Raw genomic sequence first — 24,871 nt, forward strand, 5'->3', positions numbered from 1 at the left:
TAACACAGATTTAGCGTATAGTATATCTATTAAAATTAAAGCAATCACACGTGACATGTAATCTGTTTCTTCTAGTAAATAACTAAACTGTTATATATTCTGATAAATAGGTATTTTATATGCATATAACTTTATCTCAAACAAAAATACAATGAAAAACTGAAAGTACAAAATTATAGATTTCCATAAAGCATAGAACAATTCTGATTTTTAAAGAAACTTTGAGACCAAGACCACAATACCTGTTGTGATTGAATCTGTGAATATTTACTGATCTCAAACCTATTTTCTTCAGCCAGATTTTCAGTTAAGTGAACAGCATGGCCATTGGAAATCTTATTAGCCATAGATTTTGGAATTGAAAATGGGGGGGTTTCCAGAGAAAGAAAGCGAATTTTTGCACAAAACCACCTTCTGAATTCATCCTTAAAAGAGAAAGGAATAAGGGTAAAGAATCCATTAGGCATATTACGTAACTACATATATTTGATTTCCATTCTTCACATACTATTATTTACTTATCTCTAATTGAGAAAGCATCACTTCCTACTCACGAAATGCTAAACCATTTCACAAAGATGTGTAATTCTAACAGGAAGTGCTTTCAATTGCTCACCGTTTTATATGCCATACTTCAATGACAGGGTATCTCATAAAAGACTGTAATTTCCTCTTTGACCTATCTATATACTGAGACTAGATATTAAAGCCTCTTATAAAATGCTTCCAATTAGGATTTAAAACAAACAAACAAACAAACCGGGGGTGCAGCAGCATCACTCAGGATATAGTCCTGTTAGGTGATCTTGACAGAACAGCCATCTACCTAATCTCTCAGTGCACCAAGAGCTATGTAAGAGGGTAGAGCTGGTCCTCTTTAAGATTCCTTTGAACTCTAATCATTGGGATAATATTCAATTGAACACAGATACTTTAGAAATATTAGAACTAGCATTCCTCATTATATCCTAGCAGTGATGTTCTCCTCACTTAGCTACCAGTAAATACATGGACTTACAGTAGTCCTCAGCAGCACCACTTCACAGTCTTTAACTGCAGCTCTAACACAGGTCGCCTTCACCCGCCACTCGGGCATCCAATAGAGGAGGAGGAGAAGAAAGCCACCAGTACACACCACTCCTAGAGAAACTATGGCAAGCTTCCAGCGACACAAATTATAGCCATAAACCTCCTGCATGGACACAGTGATCACGTGATTAAATATCAAATGATAAGAGAGGCAAATTCCAAAGCCTTCCTATCTTCCCCCCACACACATACCACAAGAAAAGATGAATTTTATTAAGCTCATTTTAAATTTTTTGTAAGTCAAAATGAGAAATTCTGTTACTTCTTAAATTAACAAGTGAAAAAGCAAACCTCTTTCCTCTCAGTTTTAATAGCTCACAAGGGAAACAGGAACTAGACTTCAATAAGAGATGCCACATAATCCCAATCCAAAAACACAGAATGAAGAAAGGGCACTGATTTAGCTGTTTTTTTTTTTTTTTTTGTCTTTTTGTTGTTGTTGTTGTTGTTGTTGTTGCTATTTCTTGGGCCGCTCCCGAGGCATATGGAGGTTCCCAGGCTAGGGGTTGAATCGGAGCTGTAGCCACCGGCCTACACCAGAGCCACAGCAACGCGGGATCCGAGCCGCGTCTGCTACCTACACCACAGCTCACGGCAACGCCGGATCGTTAACCCACTGAGCAAGGGCAGGGACCGAACCCGCAATCTCATGGTTCCTAGTCGGATTTGTTAACCACTGAGCCATGACGGGAACTCCCTGTATTTTATTTTATTCTGGCAGTTTTTTAAAGGTACTTTTCTACTTCCCTAGAAAAATAAATTCTTCACACTTTATAAGTAAACTATAAAAACCAGTTACCATTTCATCTTCTTGACCCTGGTTGATAGTCTTCCTTTCTTCTTTGTCCATATCTACAATGGTTGGGAAGGTCCTGTGCTTCAGAAGGATTGAAGATAACTGAGGGAAAAGAGAACAAATATTAAGACATTATTCTGTATCTTAGTAGACTATACATGCAACTATATACTACCAGATTTCTTGTTTTGGGGGGGGATTTTTTCATCTTTTTTTTTTTTTTTTTTGTCTTTTGAGGGCCACACCTGCGGCATATGGAGGTTCCCAGTCTAGGGGTCTAATTAGACCTGTAGTTGCTGGCATACGCAGAGCCACAGCAACGCCAGATCTGAGCCGAGTCTGCGATCTACCCCACAGCTCACGGCAATGCCAGATCCTAAACCCACTGAGCAAGGCCAGGGATCAAATCCGAAACCTCATGGTTCCTAGTCGGATTCGTTTCCGCTGTGCCACAATGGGAATTTCAGATTTCTTGTTTTGGTAAAAGTTTAACTGATATGTAAGTAGTCGCTAAAGTGCTACTTCATGTAATTCTCTTGACATGTTCAGTGGTGTGCCAGTTCTTGTACCTGCATGATTTACTATCACAAAACTTGGCATATTTCATTAATTTATACTAGCAATTAGCCTGCTACAAAGCAATTTAAATCCTAAAAGAGGAGTTCCCGTCGTGACTCAGTGGTTAACAAACCCAACTAGCATCCATGAGGACCTGGGTTCAATCCCTGGCCTTGCTCAGTGGGTTAAGAATCCAGCATTGCTGTGAGCTGTGGTGTTGGTCACAGACGTGGCTTGGATCCAGCGTTGCTGTGGCTGTGGCATAGGCCAGTGGCTACATCTCCCAGTGGACCCCTAGCTTGGGAACCTCCATATGCCATGGGTGCAGCCCTAAAAAAGAGCAAAAAAAAAAAAAAAAAAAAAAAAAAAATCCTAGGAGAAACTACTAAGAATCCTCCTTTTTCATTTCCCAGTCTCATCTACTGAGAACCTATCACATGAATGGCAATCTCTGGCCAAGAGTCAATCTCTATGGCAGGTGTACCCCTGTCGGTGACCATTCAACTAAATATCCCATTCTGATTCCAAGTTCACTAAGCAATCTTCTGATTACTTCTGATTACCCATAATGCTTGTCAAGGAGAAAATTTACTGAGCCCACTGACAAAAATATTTTCCTGTATTAGAAAAGAGATTAAATTCAAATATTAGACATTCGGCTACATATTAAAGAGAGTTTCAAAATGTACAACAATGCCAGTGTTCTTCCAAATTTTGTTTCTGGAAAATAAATGTTTTTCAGAAAAAAAAGTTACTTGTGTAACAATTCCATTACTGTTCTGTTAAATTAATATTCCTTTTTTCCCCCCTCGGCCATGCTTGCAGCATGCAAAAGTTCCCTAGTCAGAACTTGAGCCACAGCAGTGAAGCCAGACTCTTAAACTGCTGAGCCACCAGGGAACTCATAAATTAATATTCTTAAATATCTATACCTAAAGTGGCAATAACAGATATAACCCATATAAACAAAGGCTACTTAGAGTTCACAATCATTTTCAAGACTATTAAAGGGTCTGGGCCGTAAGCCCAGTGAGAGCCATTGCTTTAGACTCGGTTGATCTCTGCAGAACACAGTGGGAACATTCCCTCCCTCATTCCAGATGCCATAAATCTATTCATCAATCCGGTGTATAGCACAGGCCTGACACATGGTAGGCACTCAAAAATTACTTGCTGAATGAATGACCTTATAAAGAACTTGTGCTAAGACAGCAATAGCTTTGTGACATTTATGTGATACGAACTAACAGCCAAGTATAATCAACCACAGGATGTCAAACTAATTAATCCCCCATACAGGACTACTGGAATCTCTTGATTTATGTCATCAACAAAATGACCAATAAAAAATATTGATGCCTCCTGCATGGGCACATAAAGTTTCTCTGCCTTCTGATAGCCCGGAGATAGGATCAAAGCTAGGTAGGGTCAGGGCTTTCTACAGAAATAAAACACAAGAGTTTGATTACAAACACACAGATGCACGGGCACACAATATATACTGGACTCAATGCCATCTTGGAAAAGAAGCCTCAGAGCTACCTTGTTTCTCAGAGGAAAACAAGCCACATTATCACACAAAACCTTTTAGGGAATTTAGTAACAATTTCTTCTTAGTCTAGGGTAGTGTTACAACTGCTGAAAAGCACAGTACTAGAGCCATTCCACCATTACAAGACTGATCCATCAAATCCGTAAGTCTTGAGGTGGCAGTTACCCTAAAGGGCTATGCAGCTGCTGCTATAGACCATGGGGAGAATGAGCAAGTCCAAACTGTTTCCCTGTAGAAAAGATCAGCTGTTGCTACCTGAACCTGTATAATCTAATCCTGCAAGGTTTCAAATGTGCACATGCTTACCTTCAAAGGGTAAAGCAAAGGAACTCTGCCCTGACACTGCCCCAATGAAAGATCCAGTCTGGGGTTCTTAACCTTTTATCTATCGTTCTTCCTTAAATTCTGGACTGAATCTCAGGATCATCTCAGGATTCACCAGAGTCATTTTCATAACCAAAACATAAAATTCTGATCATTTCCCATCACCACATAAAATACGTTTCTTGAGGGGAGGAACTAATTCAAATTCTTTTTTTTTTTTTTTTTTTTTTGTCTTTTTGTCATTTATGGGGCCGCTCCCACAGCATATGGAGGTTCCCAGGCTGGGGGTTAAATTGGAGCTGTAGCCGCCGGCTATGCCAGAGCCACAGCAACACAGGATCCGAGCCGCATCTGCAACCTACACCACAGCTCACAGAAATGCCGGATCCTTAAGCCACTGAGCAAGGCCAGGGATTGAACCCGCAACCTAATGGTTCCTAGTCGGATTCGTTAATCAGTGAGCCACGACGGGAACTCCAATTCAAATTCTTAAATGGAGAGACTCCTGCTTCCAACCAAGATGGAAAAACACAGACCAGATTGTGCCTCCTTCCTATGACAACGAAGTGTGTAAACTATATAAAACTATATATTCTTCAAGGAACTGGATATCAGACAATGATACAAACCGACACAGAAATGGTAAGCATGTAGGTGAGCTCCACAACTATTCCACTTTATAAACTGAGTAATTTACAGGAGGAAAAAAAAAAAAAAGGTAGGACAGGGAACCCATGGGGAGCCCAGCAGTCTCCTTGAGTTGAAGAGAAGAAGCTGAAGCTGGGGAGGCATCAAAATGCCTAGGTTTGCAGAACAGATTACCAGGGATGTGCACACCACAAATCTACAAGACAGTCCCTTCTCAAGTCTTCAGTTGTGTACTGATCAGCACTTGTGTGTGATGAAACTACCAAGAAGAGCCACCCAAAAGGCCAAAAGAATTAAGGAGGGGGGGAAAGCATCAGGGATTACAGGGTTGGGAAGAGTGCCTGTTCTCACCAGCCATAGAAGAAAACCTCCATTAACTGCATGGAATCACAGGGAGTATTCGGAGGATTTTGCTTCAGCATTAGGTTCGAATTACCCCTAAACTAAAAGCTACCATGGTTCTGCCTAACAAAGCTTTAAGACTTGAAAGAATAAAATTGTTTCCAAGTAACTTAACTGAGTTAAGTTACTTGGTGAAAACACCAAGGAGATTTATAGGAATACAAAATATCCAGTTATAATGTCTAACATCCACTTAAAACTTTTAACAGGCACACAAAGAAAATACAACCCATGAGATAAATAAATCAGCAGAAAAGGACCTAAAATTGACAGAGATAATAGATAATAATGATGAGAGACAATAATGGTAGACAAGGACATTAAAACAGCTGTTCTAACTATAGTCCACATATTCAAAAAAGCAAGACTACTGAACATGTTAAGCAGAGACACAAAAGATATAAACAGGAACCAAGTCAAAAATAAATAAAAAGTACGATGTCTGAGTTAAAAAATATACTAGATAGGATTAACAGTAGGTTAGACATTGCAGAAGAAAAAAAAAAATCAATGAACTTGAAGACATAGTAACAGAAGTATCCAAAATAAAAAACGGGGAGCTCCCATCATGGCTCAGTGGTTAGCAAATCCGACTAGGAACCATGAGGACGTGGGTTCGATACCTGGTCTTGCTCCGTGGGTTAAGGATCCGGCATTGCCATGAGCTGTGGTATAGGTCACAGACGCGGCTCTGATCTGGTGTTGCTGTGGCTCTGGCGTAGGCCAGTGGCTATAGCTCTGATTAGACCCCTAGCCTGGGAACCTTCATATGCCGTGGGAGCGGCCATAGAAAAGGCCAAAAAAAAAAAATTAAATTAAATTAAATTAAAACAAACAAACAAACAAAAAACAGAGAGAAAAAAGACTAGAGGGGAAAAAAGCAAATATAACAGCATCAGTAAGCTGTGAGACAACTTCAAGCACCTGATATACATGTAAGGCAGTTGGGAACAAAAAAGAATGTAATGAAATATAGTCCCCAAAACTTCCAGACCAGATGAAAAACAGTAAGCTCACAGATCCAAGAAGGCCAACTAACAATAAGCAAACAACAATAGCAACAAAAAATTCTGAAATCTGGAGTTCCTGTCATGGCTCAGCAGTTAGTGAGCCCAACTGGCATCCATAAGGACACAGGTTCGATCCCTGACCTCGCTAAGTGGGTAGGGGATCTGGCATTGCCGTGACCTGTGGTGTAGGTCACAGACGCAGCTCAGAACCTGTGGCTAGGCTAGTGGCTACAGTTTCAACTGGACCCCTAGCCTGGGAACCTCCATATGCTGTGGGTGTGGCCCTAAAAGACAAAAAGACCAAAAAAAAATTAAAAATTATGAAATTACAACAAGGCATATCATCATCAAACTGCTTAAAACCCTTAATGGGTGGGGGGGGACATATATGGAGCCAGAGAAAAAAGATACCTCTCATACAAAGAAAGATAAATAAAAATGACATTAAATTTCTTGCTAAAAACAAAAGTAGGGTAAAATAGAGCAGGGCAATATCTGTGAAGTACTGAGGAAAAGAAACCATTCTAAGAATTCTATACCCAGCAAAAATATCTCCCAAAATGACTCAACTTTAGCAGCTATCAACTCAAAGCCATCCCCTAATTGGTAAAGATATTTTTTTTCGTAAGTTTTTATTTGGAAGTCCAAACCTGGAGAAAAGTTGGTATTTTGCATAAAGTTGTTTGTTAAGCTGCTTGACTGTCCTGATAGCTTCATAATCTATAGCGATGTCTCCTCTATTATTCCTGATATTGGTAATTTGTGCCCCCCTTCTCTGAGTTTAACTAGGAATTTGTTAATTTTATTGATCTCACAGAACAGCATTTGGATTCATTATACTAACCTCTCTTTAATATGTATAAATTATCCAAGTTTTTAAAAATAAAATAAAAGCCATCCATTTGAAGGTTTTGTTTTTTTTTTTTTTTTCCCTGATTTTTAGGGCCACACCCACGGCATATGGAAATTCCCAGGCTAGGGGTCTAACTGGAGCTACAGCTGTGGGCCTATGCCATAGCCACAGCAACACCAGATCCTTAACCCACTAAGTGAGGCCAGGGATCAAACCCTCAACCTCATGGTTCCTAGTCAGATTCATTTCCACTGCGCCACAATGGGAACTCCTGAAGTTCTTAGAAGAAAATTTTCAGAGATTAGGTATTTCTGGCTCAAAAGCCTATCCATCTTGAGGACTCTGCCTCTGAGTCCCAAATCCACTGACTCAACCTATTATGTATCAGGTATTATCCATAAACTCCTACTTCTGGGCTTTGAATCTAACTCTTCTTCAATCCTATCTTTTTTCCACTGCTTAGAAATATAGATATACTTCCCCACTTTTGTATATCTGAATTTTTCAATATAGAATATATTTATAGATAAATAAGCATACTTTATTTATAATTTTTGAACAAGAATCACCATTAAAAGTCAATATTTTCATTAATCTCTTTTACTTATAACTATTAAAAACCTTTCCCCAAGTATCTCTGGATAGTGTTCACACTAGTCCAAGGCAATTATATTTTCATCTCATCTTCTACAATCAACTGACCATAGCAAAAACTATGACAGTTGTACACTGCCTGTAACAATCTATTTTCACACTTTCCTAAATACAATTCTTGACCATATTTTCTCATTATGCTTTTTACAAGCGTTATTTCTCTGAAATTTAGCTTACTTTTTAAAGGCAAAATTCTTAAGTCTTATCAAATTTTACAAAAGTTGAAACATTAAAAATAATTTAAATAATTCAAATTAAAAGTTGCTCTAAAAGCCGCCAATTATTCTCTTTAAACATATTATACTTCATAGGAAATTACTGAGTTCATTTTTCCCATAAATTTTTAGTTGAAACCAATTAGACAACTGTAATAGCTTATATTTAAAATATATACATACTGTAGATGTATATTTACATTTAAAATACATGTACATAAATAGCCTTTAACATTTTTATGACATCATGAAGATAAAAACTATATATTTCAAAATACACTGCTTATCACAATGAAAATATATATACTACATACTATTCTACCATTTATCCAACTAAACATTTGAAGCATCTATATCAAAATTCAAAAATACACTTAACTCAAAAAGTATTAACTCTGGTGGTTTGTTTGTTTTTTAATCAAGTCAACCTCTAGAGCATAAAAAAAGGAAGTAAATTTTTCTTACCAATAGCACTATATCATCATTTCTTCTGAGTGCTGATATTAGAAGAGCTTTCAAAAGCAGAATCTTAATATTAAAAATAAAATAAAACTAAGCATAAAAATCCATTCAAATGAGAATCTTCTGCCACATATTTGTTTGGTTCTTTTAGAACTGCTCTCAAAATGATTAAAATTTAAGATTTCTTAATTCACAAATTATAAATGGCTTTTCAGAAGACAGACCTTCTGCCAGCTGACTGCCACTGCACACTGAAGTCTCAATTCCACGTGCATGCCTGAGCCTTGATATTATCTAAAAAGCAAGCAGCTTATAGGGTATTGTGCTTAACCAAACCCTTCCTTGCATTTACAATGAACTAGACTTTTTGTGTGAGTAAAAACAGAAGCACAGACCAAAGTGAAGGTATCAGAAATAAATCTCACTAAATCTAATGCTAATTTTTACAAAGTTTACTCATTTTTTTCACATTATATAATTTCTAAGAACCATTTAATCTAAGATGAGAGTAAATCAGATCTCACTTCCTAAAACAAGATGAGTAGGCCTCAACAAGCATAGAAATGCCGAAACCTAAGGCATCTTTCATCTTCCCTTCAAACCTGAGTTTCTCATGAGCTGTAACAATAGTATTATAATAGTATGTGTGGGGGGGGGGGTGTTTGTTTTTTAGGGTATTCTATGTATGTGCCTAGAATTCCAAAGTAGGTAATTTCACAAGGTGATTTAGAGAATGATCTTCAAGTAAAACCTCAAGCAAAGTAATTCTGAATAATATTTTTTCATTTACTTTTTCCCTTCAGTTGCTCTTTGCCAACTTTAGGTTGACAAAAGTAAAAAGACAAAATTTTAAATGTTTTATTCAAAATTCACAAAACTAAATAAGTATAAAAATTCTCAAACGATATTTTTATAAGTTTGCAATATGTACTTCTAAAGTTTTAAAAATTAAAACTGCAGTAAGACTTTTGGGCCACCTTGTACTGTTGAAAAACAAAATAAATCATCCCACTTTGTTTTGCAGTTCTAGAGTTTTTTCCTGAGAATTAAACATATCTACCCATGTTAAATAAAGATTTGATAAATCCCATCTTCAGGACCTCAAAGCAAAGGGTGTTTTAAAGAGTCTACAGTATAAATACAAAGCCAGCATTATGAATATTATTTCCTTGTCAACTGTGCAGTATTCACAGCAATTAAAACGACCTTCTGCAATTCAGGAGTTTTACCTTTATATCTGAAATAAAATGTGCCCTAATAAATATAAAACCCTAACTTTACTCACTGTACAATGTTCATTTTAATATCTATACAATATTTGTGTAAAAAACTGAAAAAAAACTCCATCTCCCAACTTCAGTAACCAAACTGTGATAACTGTTGCAGGCAACAACTTAACACTTCAAGTCAGCTCCTAACAATAAGAATGACATAATATAATTTAATGAATACATGGAAATTTTACAAGGATACCAGCTAAATTTTAACAAAGCTCTACTCAATACCCATTTTATCACTTCCCATCTTGAACTTTCTCTTATAATACATGCTTTTGTTTCTGTGTTTAGGCTTAAGGAAGACCATTGTATCCAATATACACCAAACCAAAATTGTATTTACATTTGTGAAGTACAGTCTTTGTATAATTATACATTTTGGTATGTTACAAAACAATGAGATAGCTATAATAAAATAAGTTATAATTAGGAAAGATATTGCAATTATCTGCTTTAGCGTCAAATTAAGAACATTAGGAGTTATCACTCAGCCTGCACTATAGCATATGTGCATACATTTTTATCATTTTTATTATATATACTATTTAAAGAAATCAACCCTTTTATTCAGAGAAACTCCATGTGGTAAGACTATCATTCGACAAAATAATGGCTTTGAGTATTACAGTCAGTTATATAGTATTTAATCAGTAAAAACTGGGATGTTTTATTATCCTCATTAAAAAAACAGAAATGGATAAAGAAAATCATTTATATACAACATAATTAAGTTTGCATACTTAAGTTTGTCTACTTAATATGAATGAAAATTTTTTTACTTATGTTCAAGTTATCTTGACCTTAAAACTTTTACACTTCCCCTTAAATCTTCTTCATGTATGTGACTTTCTAAAACTCCATACTCAAGGACTGAGAGTTATGAAAGTGTTATAACTGCAAGACTGATTTCAAAATCTTACCATCTATTACGAAAAATGCTACAGCAGACAACCGAAACCAGTAGAAAGGATCACTGCGATAAGACCAGTCTTAAAGAGTGAATATTCCAAAGTGGAAAACTGGCACCCGCCCCTGGGATAACCAAAGGCTGAATATATCTGTTAACTAGTGATGTGGCCACCAGGGGTGACAGGTTATTGGCATGGGAATGAGGGAGACTTTAGTGCTTTTTGAATGCTTTTTACCATATATATACAAAAGAGAAGAAAAAGAAAGAAAGAAGACTGAGTGTATGAACAGACTTCTAGTTCTACCACACATGGCCAACTGTGGGCCAGAACTTGTAGGAACCTCCAAAGCACTCCACTGTGCTCTATCAGACCATTCAAGTCTCTCTGCCAGGATCTTGCTCTTATTGTTATTTTACTCCACGCAAGGGAGAGTAGCCATTTTGAAGGCTCCTTTAATGAGTACATCTCTAGTAAGCTAGAGTTGACTATTTTTATTTTTATCTCTTCCATATTCTGGCTCCACTGAGGGAAAGCTCTAGCCAGTGTTAAGAGCAATAAGCAGCAGCAAATTCCAAATAATTTTATCAAACCAATTCACCTGTAGGTATTAAATGAGCATATATGCCATTTCCATTCCATTTCATTTCCTATTCCTCCTATATTAGGAACAGGAGATGTATAACTTTACGCCAAAATACAAAATACAAAAACAAAAAAACAAAAACAAATGAAAAGAGTACAGGCGGAGTTCCCGTGGTGCAGTGGTTAACGAATCTGACTGGGAGCCATGGGGTTGCAGGTTCGATCCCTGCCCTTGCTCAGTGGGTTAACGATCTGGCGTTGCCATGAGCTGTGGTGAAGGTCGCAGACGCGGCTTGGATCCTCCACTGCTGTGGCTCTGGTGTAGGCCAGCGGCTATAGCTGCGATTCGACCACCTAGCCTGGGAACCTCCATATGCCGCAGGAGCGGCCCAAGAAAAGGCAAAAAAGACAAAAAAAAAAAAAAAAAAAAAAAAAAATAGTACAGGACTCGAAGTCAGCTTTAATCTGTTCTTAAATGTCAATTAATTTAACATGTACTATTTTGCAAGTTTCTTTACCCATCTTGGTTTCACCTTCTCCACTAAAATGAGACGGTTATAATTCATGATTCATTCCAACAGTGAAAGTTTCTGACCTATGCAAGTACTGCCTGCATACATGGCCCGCTGTTGCACTCTTTCACCACTAGATGACGTTCCAGTATTGGTAAGAAAAAGACTGACAGTTTTCACAAGGCTTAACAGGGCAATCACTGACCAATAATGATTAAAGATGAGAAATTACATACAGATTTTTTTTTTTAGTACCAGTGGAAACCCTAATAAGTAGGATTTGCTTATAAGAGAAATTCTGTTTCATATGTCTCAATGGAAAAATAAGACGTAATTAACACAAATGATAATGGGAAGGGGAAGGTATTATTCCCTTTATAAAAATTATTCCCAAATTCACAATCATCTGAAACTAGAATTTAGGGATCTTACAATGCTGCAGAACCAGGAAGCGGGAAACAGTTAACAATTTTAAGAGAACATGATCCTATTAGAGAGCAAGATGAGGTAAAGAGTGAAATTATCTGATAAAACATTACTTGCCCATTAAACTAGCAAAAAAAAAAAAGATAAGGTGCATCTTCACACTTCGCTGTTAAGAATGAATCTGCACTAGCTTTTTGAAAAACCAACTGACAGTATATGAAAATTTAAACCTCACACATACTTCACATACTTTGATCCAACAATCTCAATTAGAAATACGTGTCACATGTTCCCTGTGCATGGATGTTACCACTAAGTTTCTTCAAATTCCTCTGCATTGTTAGATTTATGAAATGAAGTATAAAAGTTCTGCACTTTTTTTCTTCTGGGAGTGAGAATGGATACTTACAAACAACAACAAAACAACAACAAAAACCTAGTTGAAATGAGTATTTTTAAACAAGCACAAAAGATTGTGTTATGGGCATTAATGCAATATGAATTGACAAATCAAGAGTTCTAGTAACACCTTGCATAAAGTAAACCAAATTGTGTAAGCCTAATTTCCCAAACTAAAAGTTACACTTTTAGGGGTAAAGGATTAAGAGGTATCAAACTATTATGTATAAAATGAGCTACAGGGATATATTGTGCAACACAGGGAATACTGCCAATGTTTTATAACACTGTAAACAATGTATAACCTTTAAAAATTATGAATCACTGTATTGCACACCTGTAACTTATAAAACACTGCATATTAACTATACTTCAATAAAAAATTATACTTCCAAGTTCTGAGGTAAGAGGTTTTTTAAGCAATATATGCATGAATGTTCTTCCATTTCAATGCAAATTAGTGACCATTTCTTCTAAACTGCGATGCTATTAATCCGAATCCCTAACAACTTGTTTGACATTTCAATCAGCGATTTAAAAGATGGTCTTTTGAAACCATTAACATTCATTAATTCTAAGACTCATATTTTCCACATTTTAGCATAGCTAAAATCAGGATGCAGCTTAGATGAAACCTTACTGTTGCAACTGGCAAGTGACCACGATGATGCAGTGGTCAATGCATGCATGTGCTCAAAGTAGGTGTCAACTGTTCATGGTCAATGCACGCACGTGCTCAAAACTATTCATAGCATTGTCATTTCAGCTGAGTAAAGTGCACTGCTGGCAAAGTACAATGCTGACTTTAAATTGACTTAAAGTATTAAAAAACATTACGCTGCGGTTGCATACTGAAAGAGTAATCATTTGCACAGAAAGATATCAAAATAGAGCAGCAGAGTGGAAAGGCAAGACTAGGATGAGAAGGAGTGGAGGGACAGGAAAGAGAAGGGAAAAAATGAAAAGAGGGGAGAACAGGAGAACTTTCCAGAGAATTATACTTCTAAATTTTCAGCATGTTAAGGAGTCATAGACTCCAGAGATGTTCATTTTTCTAATTGACAACAAACCCCCAAATTTTTCATTAACTCAGTATAGTTCAAGAATATTGTATTATGCTTGCAAGAAAACAAAATTAGTTTTACTCATCATGATCTTATACTACAGTATGGTTCACATTTCATTCTTCCAAACATTATGAAGACTCAACTACAAAGAAACACAAAGTCACCAGGAAACCTATTCTGTACAAAAAGGACAATCCTACAAATTCACAATTCTGATAGGGATAGGCACCTGAATCAGCTTTTTAAAATTATGCGCGTTTCTTTTTCCACTTTACTCCTTTTTCCCCAGTTTGAAACCTACTCATGTTACCTCAGCATACAAAGGAAGTATAAAGCCTTTGAAGTCTGCATTCAACAAATATTTCAGTAACACATCTCTTTAAATTGCTGTTGAAGAGGATAATAGCCTTACTCCTGGTATGACCATCATAGAAATCTGAACTTTCTCATTTCCTATGGTCACTCTGTAATCCATTATTCAGGATTTTTTTTTTTTAAATCCATGTATTGGACTTTTTTTTTTTTAAATCCATCTATTGGGGTACTATGCCAACCATGACAACTTACACAGGGATTTCTAGTTTACAAAATACTTTTTCTGGAATCATCTACTTTATTTTCCAGTTTTCAATCAACACTGTCTTTTAAAAACAGGGAAAAAATAATCTTCACTTAACCAAGATTATTTTTCACCTTCCCTAGAAAGTCAAGCATGCAGTGACTGTATACTGAGAAGCCTTACCAACAAATTAAGGAATGACATGCAGACAGCACCATCTTTCTATTTCTAAAAAATCCAACTGAAAGCAAAACATACTTGAAATACACACTTTCATAAAGAAAATAGTGACTAGGTTCCCAAGACAGCCCACAAATGACCTTTTTACTCCCACAATTCTGCTGAATTCTACTTCATGTTACACTAGCCTGGGCTGTGGGGCAGGTAGCCAGGTTACCAGGCCTCTACTTCCGCTACCCACTTCTTATTTATTAATATTCCCCAAGCCTCCACTTCCTTTGCCCTCTTCTGAACTATTAATATCCTCAGGGCTTCTCTCTTTGTAACAACATCATGGGCAAAGGGCGGCACTACTGGCCCATCGACAGCGGCAACCACCAACCAGTACTTTCAGACAGCTAAAATTCAACAGGCTCATTTCATCTTTCTTCCAAAAACCTGCCCTCCCTCCCGCCACCACTACCAATTCCCTCTGCTCCTTTAATGAGTAGGACTTGCCTAAAAAGCTGGGCCAGGCATTTGGAAGCCATCCTAGACTCCTTCCTATCCCACACCTTCTATATGCAACTGGGCACTTCGTCTTACCATTTCTACCTTCCCCAAACCCACCTCGCCATGCCCGTCTGCACTGGCATTGCCTCAACTCTGTCTGGATGCCCTCTCCAGTCTCCCTCATTCTAATCAATACACAAACCAGATCTGATGTCTCTGCTTAAAATTGCAATAGCTTCCTACTGTCTCCAACAGCATTTCACAATTGGTAAAAGTCTCTCCACGATAGTTTTTTTGTCAAGACATTGCCTGCTCATATTAATGGATGAAAAACACTGGATTAAATAAAGATAAGCAGCCCTCTTACTAGCAAGACTCTGAAAAGTTTTACAATGCATAAGGCTACTATATGTTTCCCTACCATGGAAAACCAGGCAGGAGAGAGGCCCAACTGGGCTCCAAGAACAAAGTCACAACCGATTGGACAACATATAAAATCCTTCAGAATCTGGCCCTGCCTAGCTGTTAACACCGTCTTCCATTCACCTCTTACAAATCTTACATCCCATCTATAAGAGAACCATTTGTAGTTCTTCGAAGAGCCCTACTGATTCCTGATTCCACTCCTGTCCATACATTGTTCCCGCTGCCAAGAATGCCCTTCCCCAACTTAGTCTGGCTGAAGAGCTCCTGTTGGTCCTTCCAGACCCTGGCCAACCACCTTCTTTACTAAGCTTTGACTGTCCCTTCCCCTCCCAGCAGAGGCCTTCTCCACCTCTGTCCCTCCTCTCTGTGTGTCAGAGCATTTGTCCCATGATCTTGGGCTTACAGACTAAAATCCTTAAAGGCTGGGAACCAGGCCAGCACTCAGCAGCACAGCTGAACGAATTAGGGCAAGAAAGGGGGTGTGAGGAATGGGTAAAGTCTGGGAGTCCTCCTGAGCGCCCCTGAAGTGCTTCCACTTCCTCACGCCATCCACGCCTGCATAGGAGCAGCACAGATGGAGCTGGTGCTATGGCAATCCTATGGATCGCCCACTCTTCCTGACTGAAAAGCCTTGTTTATTTGTTTTAGAGACCAATGAAAGTCAAGTTTTCATGACTATGGACAGAGTCTCACCAACATGTTCACCAATGAACTTAAAACAGTGCTTTTATCCTAACCAAGCAGTATCCTAAAATCTAACCCCAGACCACTTTTTGATTTAGAAAAAGGCAAATTAATTGAGAAAATAAAGATGTTGTCCAAGTACCCTAATATTTCAAAATAAACCTGTAAACATTAAATTAGCATCCTAGTAAGAATCATTATGATTTATCACTACTTCCCATTTCATAAAAAATCATTTGTTAGAATGTCACTGTCTACAGGTGCCAAATATGTGCTAAATGCTGGAGATTACAAAGATTAAATTTCTAACCTCAAGAAGCCAAATCTAGGCTAGACAACTAAGTAAGCCAACATCAAAGTGGTCGTGTGCTGCAGTAAAGCAGGCGCATGGGGGCCAGGAAGAGGCACAGGCAGGGACGAAGAGGAGGGCCAGGGACCGAAGAAAAGACTCAGAGAAGAACTCTCCCCTGCACTAAGACCTGCCAGGTGGGAAGCTCATCAGGCAAACGGGCAGTAAAAAGAGGGGAAATAGGGAGGAATCCAAGTAGAGGAATTACCATACGCAGAAGTGCTAAAGTGAGAAATGCTAGTAAATGTCAGGAAATACAAGTTACTCAAACTGGCTGGAAATGGTGCTAAAAAAGATGGAACAGAATCAGATTACGATGAAAGACTTTGTGTGACATGATAAAGACATGGATTAACTTGTTTGTGACAGAGAGTCTGAAGTTTTCTCATGCGAAAGAGACCCAAGGCCATGGCAAGGGGCCACACTCCCAAACAATATATGCTGACTGGTGTGCAGTGCAGCTGCTCTGTGCTCCCTTGCTGGACTGTTTACCTCTAAGAGGGCAGAATTCACTCAGCAATGCACACCCACCATCTAGCCCTGTGCCTGGTACAAAGAGGAAATTAAAAAGTATTGAACAGTTAGATGTGCCAACACAACCTTAGGGCTCATCCAAGAGGCCTTAACCCAGCCTCCTTCCTTACTGCCTATAAAATCACAACTCTTATTATGCACTACAATAACTGGTAACTGCCACAACTTTTAAAGGAACATGGAGAAAGGTCATTCACTATGGGCTACACCAGAGATGAGAAAGGATTTGGGAGAAAAAACACATTAAGATGCTTCTGAACCTGACAAAATTTAAGTTTTTCTTTTATTTATTTATTTATTTATTTTGGCCACCCCACAACATATGGAGTAACCCGGCCAGGAATCAATCAGATCAGAGCCTTAGCTGCAACCTACACCAGATCCTTTAACCCAATGTGCCGGACCAGGGATCAAACCCAGGTCTTGGCACTGCAGAGATGCCGTAGATCCCCTTATGCCACAGCAGGAACTCCAAGTTTTTCTATTCTTCTCACCATAAACTGAACAGAGGAGTTCCTGTTGTGGCGGAGCAGAAATGAATCCAATCGGTATCCACAAGGATGCAGGTTCGAACCCTGGCCTCTCTCAGTGGGTCGGGGATCTGGTGTTGCCGTGAGCTGTGGTGTAGGTCACAGAAGAGGCTTGGATCCCTGCTTTGCTGTGGCGTCGGGGATCTGGTGTTGCCGTGAGCTGTGGTGTAGGTCACAGAAGAGGCTTGGATCCCTGCATTGCTGTGGCTGTGGCGTAGGTCAGCATCTGTAGCTCCAATTCGACCCCTAATCGGGAAACTTCCATATGCTGCAAGTGTGGCCCTAAAAAGCAAAACAATAACAAAAACAAAAACAAGCAGAAAATCATGGATTAGCTCAAAATTATTCACCAACTCTAAGACAGTGCTGATCACTATAAAAAGTATATTTTCATATCAAAAGCTCCCATGAAATAAAAATCTATTTTAACTAACAATTTGCTAGATTAGCCTTTCAAATAATTAGGTGCTACTTAGGCTACCTGCCTATAGTACTTTACATTTTTTCTTAGTAAATGGATTTATATTATTATCATCAGCATGTAAGTAAGAACTCCAACTCTGGTGGTTGGGAAAATAATAAGGAAAAAAGGTTTTAAACGGAAACATTAGGCAACCATGGACAAAAAGAAATTATAAATGATCCAAGAAAACTGATGACTTAAGAAACTAAAGCATAATTTAGAGACTGATGAAAAATCTTTGGTCTCTGAGGAACCAGTGACTCACATTTAAAGAAATCAATCCAAAGGCCACAGAAGTAAAATGAAATTTTAAGTCTTCTTTTTAAAGAAAAGATGTAGGCACATTTCACTAATCAGAATTTCTAAGTGAAAATAGGGAATATAAAATCCTATTAAATAAACATAATGAAACATATTTTTAAATTCTGTAATGCAGCCAGAAAAAGCAACAACAGGTAACAGTAACATGGGGGGGGGGGGAACCACACTCAGAGACAAAAAGAGAAAGATAAAAATATACATCAACTGTACATGAGATACAGGAATTTAACATCTTGAGCTTTTTAGGATGTTGCTACCAAAGATGCTAAATCATGGTATTTTTGCTATGAAAAGCCTAAATTTAACAGTATGTCATTAATGCCTGCTGCTCCACTTAAAAAAAGCAATCCTTAACCACACCCCTCACGCTTTCTCATGACACACATATATACACACAAGTGCGACTTGTTTTGAACATGTTAAATGCTCAAAATGAACAAACAATGTTAAGTTAGCATTTACCCAGCCTCTTACCGTCACAGTTCTCTAAGGTAGGCTCTATTACCTCCACTCGGCAAATGAAGAAACTAAAAAAGCTTAAGTAACCTGACCCAGACCACAGAGCTATTAAATGACGAGGCTGGAATTCACAATCACTTGTATGTGGCTCTGAGGTCACATTTTAACCAATACACCATGCCTTCTCCCAGGGCATGACTGTTAAGTCAATTATGCAAGGCTCTCCATGTGGTAAAAAAATATCAAGTATAACCCTAGGGATACTGCAGATTTTCATAAATAGCTAATTTCTTTCTCCATTATTCACACCATGGAATCACATCATATTTGGATTGAATGATGTCAATCCAACTATATGCGCTGGAAAAGAAAAACGAGGGGGAAAACATTCTACTTTTTTTAAAGAATAGTTACATGCACACATCTAATCTTCATCTAGACTGGACTGCAGCTTCTTGGGGGTTTTTTTTTTTGTTTTTTGGTTTTTTTTTCAGGGCCACACCTGCAGCATATGGAAGTTCCCAGGCTAGGGGTTGAATTGGAGCTGCAGCTGCCTACACCACTACGAGGGATTTGAGCCGGCATCCGAGACCCAGACCACAACTCACAGCAACACCAGATCCTTAACTCACTGAGCGAGGCCAGAGATCAAACCTGCATCCTCATGCATGGTAGTCAGATTAGTTTCCACTGAGCCACAACAGAACTCCAGGAAAATACTCTAAATCATGGTGGCAGGACACATGCCCTTACATCCTGTCCCAGAGTGAGAAGGCAATGGAGACTAAATCTGCTGTTCCTCAGTCGACTTAAAGCCCCATTCACCCTTCAAATCTCACATAACCGATTATGATTCCCGCTCAGCAAAAAAGTAACCTGTTCTAGGGAGTTCTTGCTGTAGCGCAGTGGGTTAACAATCTGGCTTGTCTCTGTGAAGGCACTGGCTCGATCCCCAGCCTGGCAGAGTGGGTTAAGAATCCGGTTGCTGCAGCTGTGGCGTAGGCCACAAATGTGGCTCAGATTCGATCCCTGGCCTGGGGAACTTTCATATGCCGAGAGTGCAGTTGAAAAGGGGGAAAAAAATAACCTATGCTAACAGCTGAAGGAAAAACCAGCTCTGAGAATTGAAGAACAATATGTCAGCTAACCAGTTTTCGAACTAGTGCCTTCCTAAGCAACTTTTTCACACGTAATTTCAACTACACAGGATTTTCACCTTAAATGAGAATTTAGGCCCAAAGCCTCTACATAAAAGGGGATTTCGCTTTACTCAGCTCAGAAAGAATTAGGAACCAAAACACTTGTCTTTATATATCAAAGTTAAGTTACTAACATATTTTTCATCTTACTTCATGAATAGGAAAAAGAGAGCAATAGGTATGCTGCTAGACACACATGGGAGCTATTCCATGACTAACTTTAAAAATAAACTAAAAATGTACTCAGTCAAGTGATCAAAAGCAATCCTTAAAAATTGGTTCTCAATAGAAAACACACACACACAAAACAGACTGAGGATTTATGATATGTCAGTACTAAAATACAAAGCAAGATAAGGGTGAAAAGAAGACCCAACTAAGGGAAGACTTCTTTGCCACCACACTGTCACTTACTTCTCAGACGGCAGTTTCTAGTCCAAACAACCTACAACCACTTGGAATTCCTATTTTCCAATCTCATACCTCTTTATTTCAATATTCAGTTCACAAATTCCTTTGTGAAAAAAACAAGATAAACTAAATAAAATAGGAGTCAATTAAACTAGCTTGCCATCACTGAAGTAGAACTTTCACCGCCACCACCCAACAACAGATATAAATATTTCTATTAAAAATTTCTGAGAGGGAGTTGCTGTTATGGTGCTGCAGAAACAAATCCGACTAGGAACCATGAGGTTGCGGGTCTGATCCCTGACCTCGCTCAGTGGGTTAAGGATCTGGCATTGCCGTGAGCTGTGGTGCACCTCGCAGATATGGAGTGGATCTGGCGTTACTGTGGCTGTGGCATATGCTGGTAGCTGTAGCTCTGACTGGACCCCTAGCCTGGGAACTTCCATATGCTTCAGGCGCAGCCCTAAAAAGCAAAAAAAAAAATTTTCTGATCAAGATTATACAGACATCAGCAAGTTCCACATCACATGATGAGGAAATTCTACTTTACAGTTAATTCACTTTTCTTGGAAATTTTATTTCTTACCTAACTAGCATCTGAGTGACAAGAGATTATACAGAAGCAAGATTCACAATGAATGAGAGAGTCAACAAGAGGGAAATTTTGATCCAGAGACTAATTACAATTCACTTCATTCATCCCATCTCACAAAAATCAGACTTCAAACACAGGGTCCTTCTTCCTGCAGTCTTAGCTCATCCTAGTATCAGTGGCCTTTCTCGATAGAAGAGGTAAAAGATGCATTTTCCCCTGTAACTTCAAAAGAATGCGCATCTGGGGAGGTCCATTTTCCTAAGTCTACATGGCTCTTCCCTTAGGGAGACACCTTGTGGTACATTAAGTCCTTTTTTAATTTAGGAAGGCTCAAAGTTTGCTCTTTGAGTTAATGTTTTACCATCTCAGACCTACCAAAGGCCTCAACAGGAGGCTTTGGGTTTAAGATGTTATGAGGTCTGGTGTTGGGATAGTTTTCTCTGGAGAGTTCTTCTACGGAAACTTCAGTGAGCTCCATTCTCAACTTTCCTCAGCCTTGGACATTTAATTATTTGAACAGCTCTCCCCTTTCCTCATCCCACTTTTCTCCCTTCTTACTGAGGACCAAAAACCCATTTTCAACTCACTATTAACACAGTGGCTATTTTTCCCAATTACCATTTATTCATGACATTTCACATTATCGCTACATTTAATCTTACTAATACAAAAATTTTTTTTGGTCTTTTTTTTAGGGCTGCTTCCCTCGGCATATGGATGTTCCCAGGCTAGGGGTCGAATCGGAGCTACAGCTACCGGCCTACACCACAGCCACAGCAACGCCAGATCTGAGCTGCGTCTGTGACCTACACCCCCCAGCTCATGACAACACCAGATCCTTAACCCACTGAGCAAGGCCAGGGAAGGAACCCGCAACCTCATGGTTCCTAGTCAGATTCGTTAACCACTGCCCCACGTCGGCAACTCCTAGGGCCCAATTCTGATCCTCTGTTATTTCTCTACTCTCAAAATATGAAGATCAACAAAATTCAAGTAAGACTCTAAGGATAACTTCCGTGCTTTTGCAGGTTACCTGGACTAAGGGGATTAATTAGAACACAGTTTTGATGACTACAGATTTACTCTCTCTACCCGGCCAAATGGCTTCATTTCACACAAACTACGTTCCAAAACCAAAGACTAAATCCCATCAGCTAACTCTTAGATCCAGATTTAACCAGATGGGCTATATAGCACATTCAGAATACATTCCATCTCTGGAACAAAGCCTCTGGTGGTAGATGTCAGACACTCGATTATCTTCTTTTAGCATACCACTGTGAATCGTTTTAAGAATGCTGTCTTTAGGAATTCCCATTGTGGCTCAGGGGTAAGGAACCCAACTAGTATCCGTGAGGATCCAGGTTTGATCCCTGGCCTCATTCAGTGGGTCCAGGATCCAGGATCTGGCATTGCTGTGAGCTGTGGGACAGGTCACAGAAAACTCATCAGAGAATAAGTAGCGTTTAGACATTCTCGTACTTGAGTTTTGCTTTTACTACGAAACCATTTTCCTATCTACACAGGAATTTATCCTATTTATCTCAAATCAGTTGTAAATTAGAATTTTAATAACCAGAGCTACCCCAAATAAAGCTTCCTTGTTGGCCTGGACAAAGAACCAGGCTCTCTTACTACATAATTTGAACCCAGAATCAAAGTGAAGCCTGTCAACTTTATTTTCAAAATAAAGTGCTACTTAATATTTGTATTTACTTATAATTGCACTTCTTATAAATTAAAGCAACCAATGTCATCATTATTCCTACCCAATTCCCTGACCTCAAACAGGCTTTGTTGTTCTGATAATGTTCAAAAATCTCACTTAGCTGTTTCAGCCTCACCTGATCTAATGGTGGGTAATACCAAAAACAAGGATAGTAGCTAAAGCAAACTTCCATAACAATTACTAATAGGCCTGCTATTTCAAGCAACTTCCAGGAACTGATTTGCCTTTAAAAAGGGTCACCAGAATGGGATGACCATATACCTTTATTTTGGCAACTATAACCTATTAGGCCAAGCAACAATCCTCCTAAGAGCAAAATACAACACATATTCCAGTGAAACAAAATTAACACATGTGACTTGGTAAAGAGGATGAATTCAAACCAAGGGCAGAGAGCACTTTTAACTAAGTAACTGCCCTTCAAAAGACAATCTCCAATCAGAATACCTTCAATTTAGCAACAAAGCCTTCAGAACAGTGTTCATTCTGCAATGATCTTTAACCTTCCAGCATTTGTTAGATTTCTTAAAAATTCTAACTTCCTGACTCATAGAGCTAAAATAGTCATTACATACACAAATGTTCTACTCATTTAGTTTGGGATCATGTGTAGGAAACACAGGTTTCTGTTTCTAGGTTTACCACTCCATACCCATTCGTTTTGTACTAATATAACCGCTAAATATAGCTCTAAAACACTGATGATTAAAAGTAGTTAATTATGTGAGTGATTCATACCTCCTATGTCCAGACACCAAGATCCAAGGATGTTTCTGTCAGATCTATGGGAAGAGGTAATGATAAACACCTGTCACAAAATCTTTCCAAATGGAGAAGCTCTGAATTACTGTCAACCCCCAATTAGATTCCCTCAGCACCACTCCCCCCACCCCAAAGAGATCACACATCCACCAGAACCGCACTGTGCACATGGTGTGGGGAGAAGGAAAGGGTATAAAGAGAGTGGCCATGAAGTAATGGAAGACAGGGCCTTGGGTTTTTCTAGTTCTATCACAGAGTCAAAGTGAGAGGCCTTAGATAAGTCATAAGTCACTTTTCCTCTCTGGGCCTCACTTAGCTTAATGCGGTAATTGGCAAGGAGCTCTACTACTCCGTGGCTAAGGACGAATTCAAGATTCCTCAGTCAGCACTCGTACAAACCCATCCAAGCTCCCTTCTAATACCTTACCTTCGACCTCACCATCTCCTGAACTTTCTAAAAGGGCTGGACGACCGTCCCACTCCCAAATCCCAACACACACTCGCCTTCTTCCCAAGTGGCGTGACCCAACCAGGCCTTCACACCCACAACGTGGAGCCCTCCTTCTCGCCTCACCTGTCCCAGACAGACATTCCGCAGTCTTAGCGCTCCCCTCCGCACACACGCCTTCCAGGAGAAGTGATGCCCAATTCCGGCCCGAGGAGGCCGACCGAGAGCTCACCTGGTACCCGCCACCCCCGACAATACCATTCACCTCCTCCAACCTCCCCCATCACCTCCACCCACCGGCTACACGCTCCGTTCACCCTGCCTTCCAGCGCCCCGGGGAAGCCGGGACCACTCACCGGGCGCCGCGGCGCTGTCTCCTCGGCGGCCTCCCGGCCGGAGCAGCCAAAGGGCCGCGGGGGCCGGGGCCAGGGCCCGCCGCTGTCGCCGCCGCCGCCTCGCCTCAGCCCAGCCCCATCGCCCTCGGCCAGCGCCGGCGGCCGCGGGTCGCTCGAGCTCGAGGCGCCGCCGCCGCCGCGCGCTGCGGCTCGGGGTTAGGGGAGGGAGGCGCCGCGGCGGGGCCCGGGCCGAGCCGGGGCGCAGGGGCGTCCGCGCTCTCTTCCTCGGCGCGCGCGCGGCTGCGGCGTGCAGCCGGAGCAGGGCGAGAACAAGGGCGGGCGGCAAGGGAAGGCAGGCAGGGGAGGGGGGCGGTCTGCACTCCCAAACGGCCTCTCGCCGCCAGCGACGTAGCGAACCCCCCTCCCCTCCGCTGTGGCGCCTGGATCGCTCTGCCGGGAGAGCCCGCAGGCGGGCGGGGGAGCGCTCACGGGGAGCTCGGGACTCCCGCGCCGGATGTGAGGTCACGTGATTGCCTCATCCAACGCCGAGGGCGGAGGGGCGCAAAGGGGACGTCAGGAGGGGCGGGACCGGTGGGTGGGCGGGCCGAGATTCGGGCCACGCCCACCACCTCCCCTTTAGCTCCCTCACCCCCAGGCG

General features: G+C 40.0%; 1 protein-coding gene across 5 annotated transcripts in view; it reads right to left on the reverse strand.

Moving 5' to 3' along the window:
- The window catches only part of ATP13A3 (ATPase 13A3), an 84,331-nt gene extending 59,957 nt beyond the window's left edge, over positions 1–24,374 (reverse strand). For 2 of the 5 annotated variants that reach the window (XM_003483301.4, XM_021070071.1), the window contains exons 1-5: positions 24,235–24,374; positions 23,407–23,450; positions 1,889–1,987; positions 1,019–1,192; positions 243–425 (exon numbers count right to left, since the gene is read on the reverse strand). In XM_003483301.4, the coding sequence (XP_003483349.2) occupies positions 243–425; positions 1,019–1,192; positions 1,889–1,939 (408 nt within the window). In that variant the 5' untranslated portion in view covers positions 1,940–1,987; positions 23,407–23,450; positions 24,235–24,374. Of the gene's footprint in view, positions 1–242; positions 426–1,018; positions 1,193–1,888; positions 1,988–8,566; positions 11,515–18,749; positions 20,606–23,406; positions 23,451–24,234 lie in introns of those variants that run through there. The other 3 variants (XM_021070069.1, XM_021070070.1, XM_013982307.2) reach the window with 3 other exon arrangements.

This window comes from Sus scrofa, chromosome 13 (assembly GCF_000003025.6).
Source record: "Sus scrofa isolate TJ Tabasco breed Duroc chromosome 13, Sscrofa11.1, whole genome shotgun sequence".
Lineage (NCBI taxonomy): Eukaryota > Metazoa > Chordata > Mammalia > Artiodactyla > Suidae > Sus > Sus scrofa.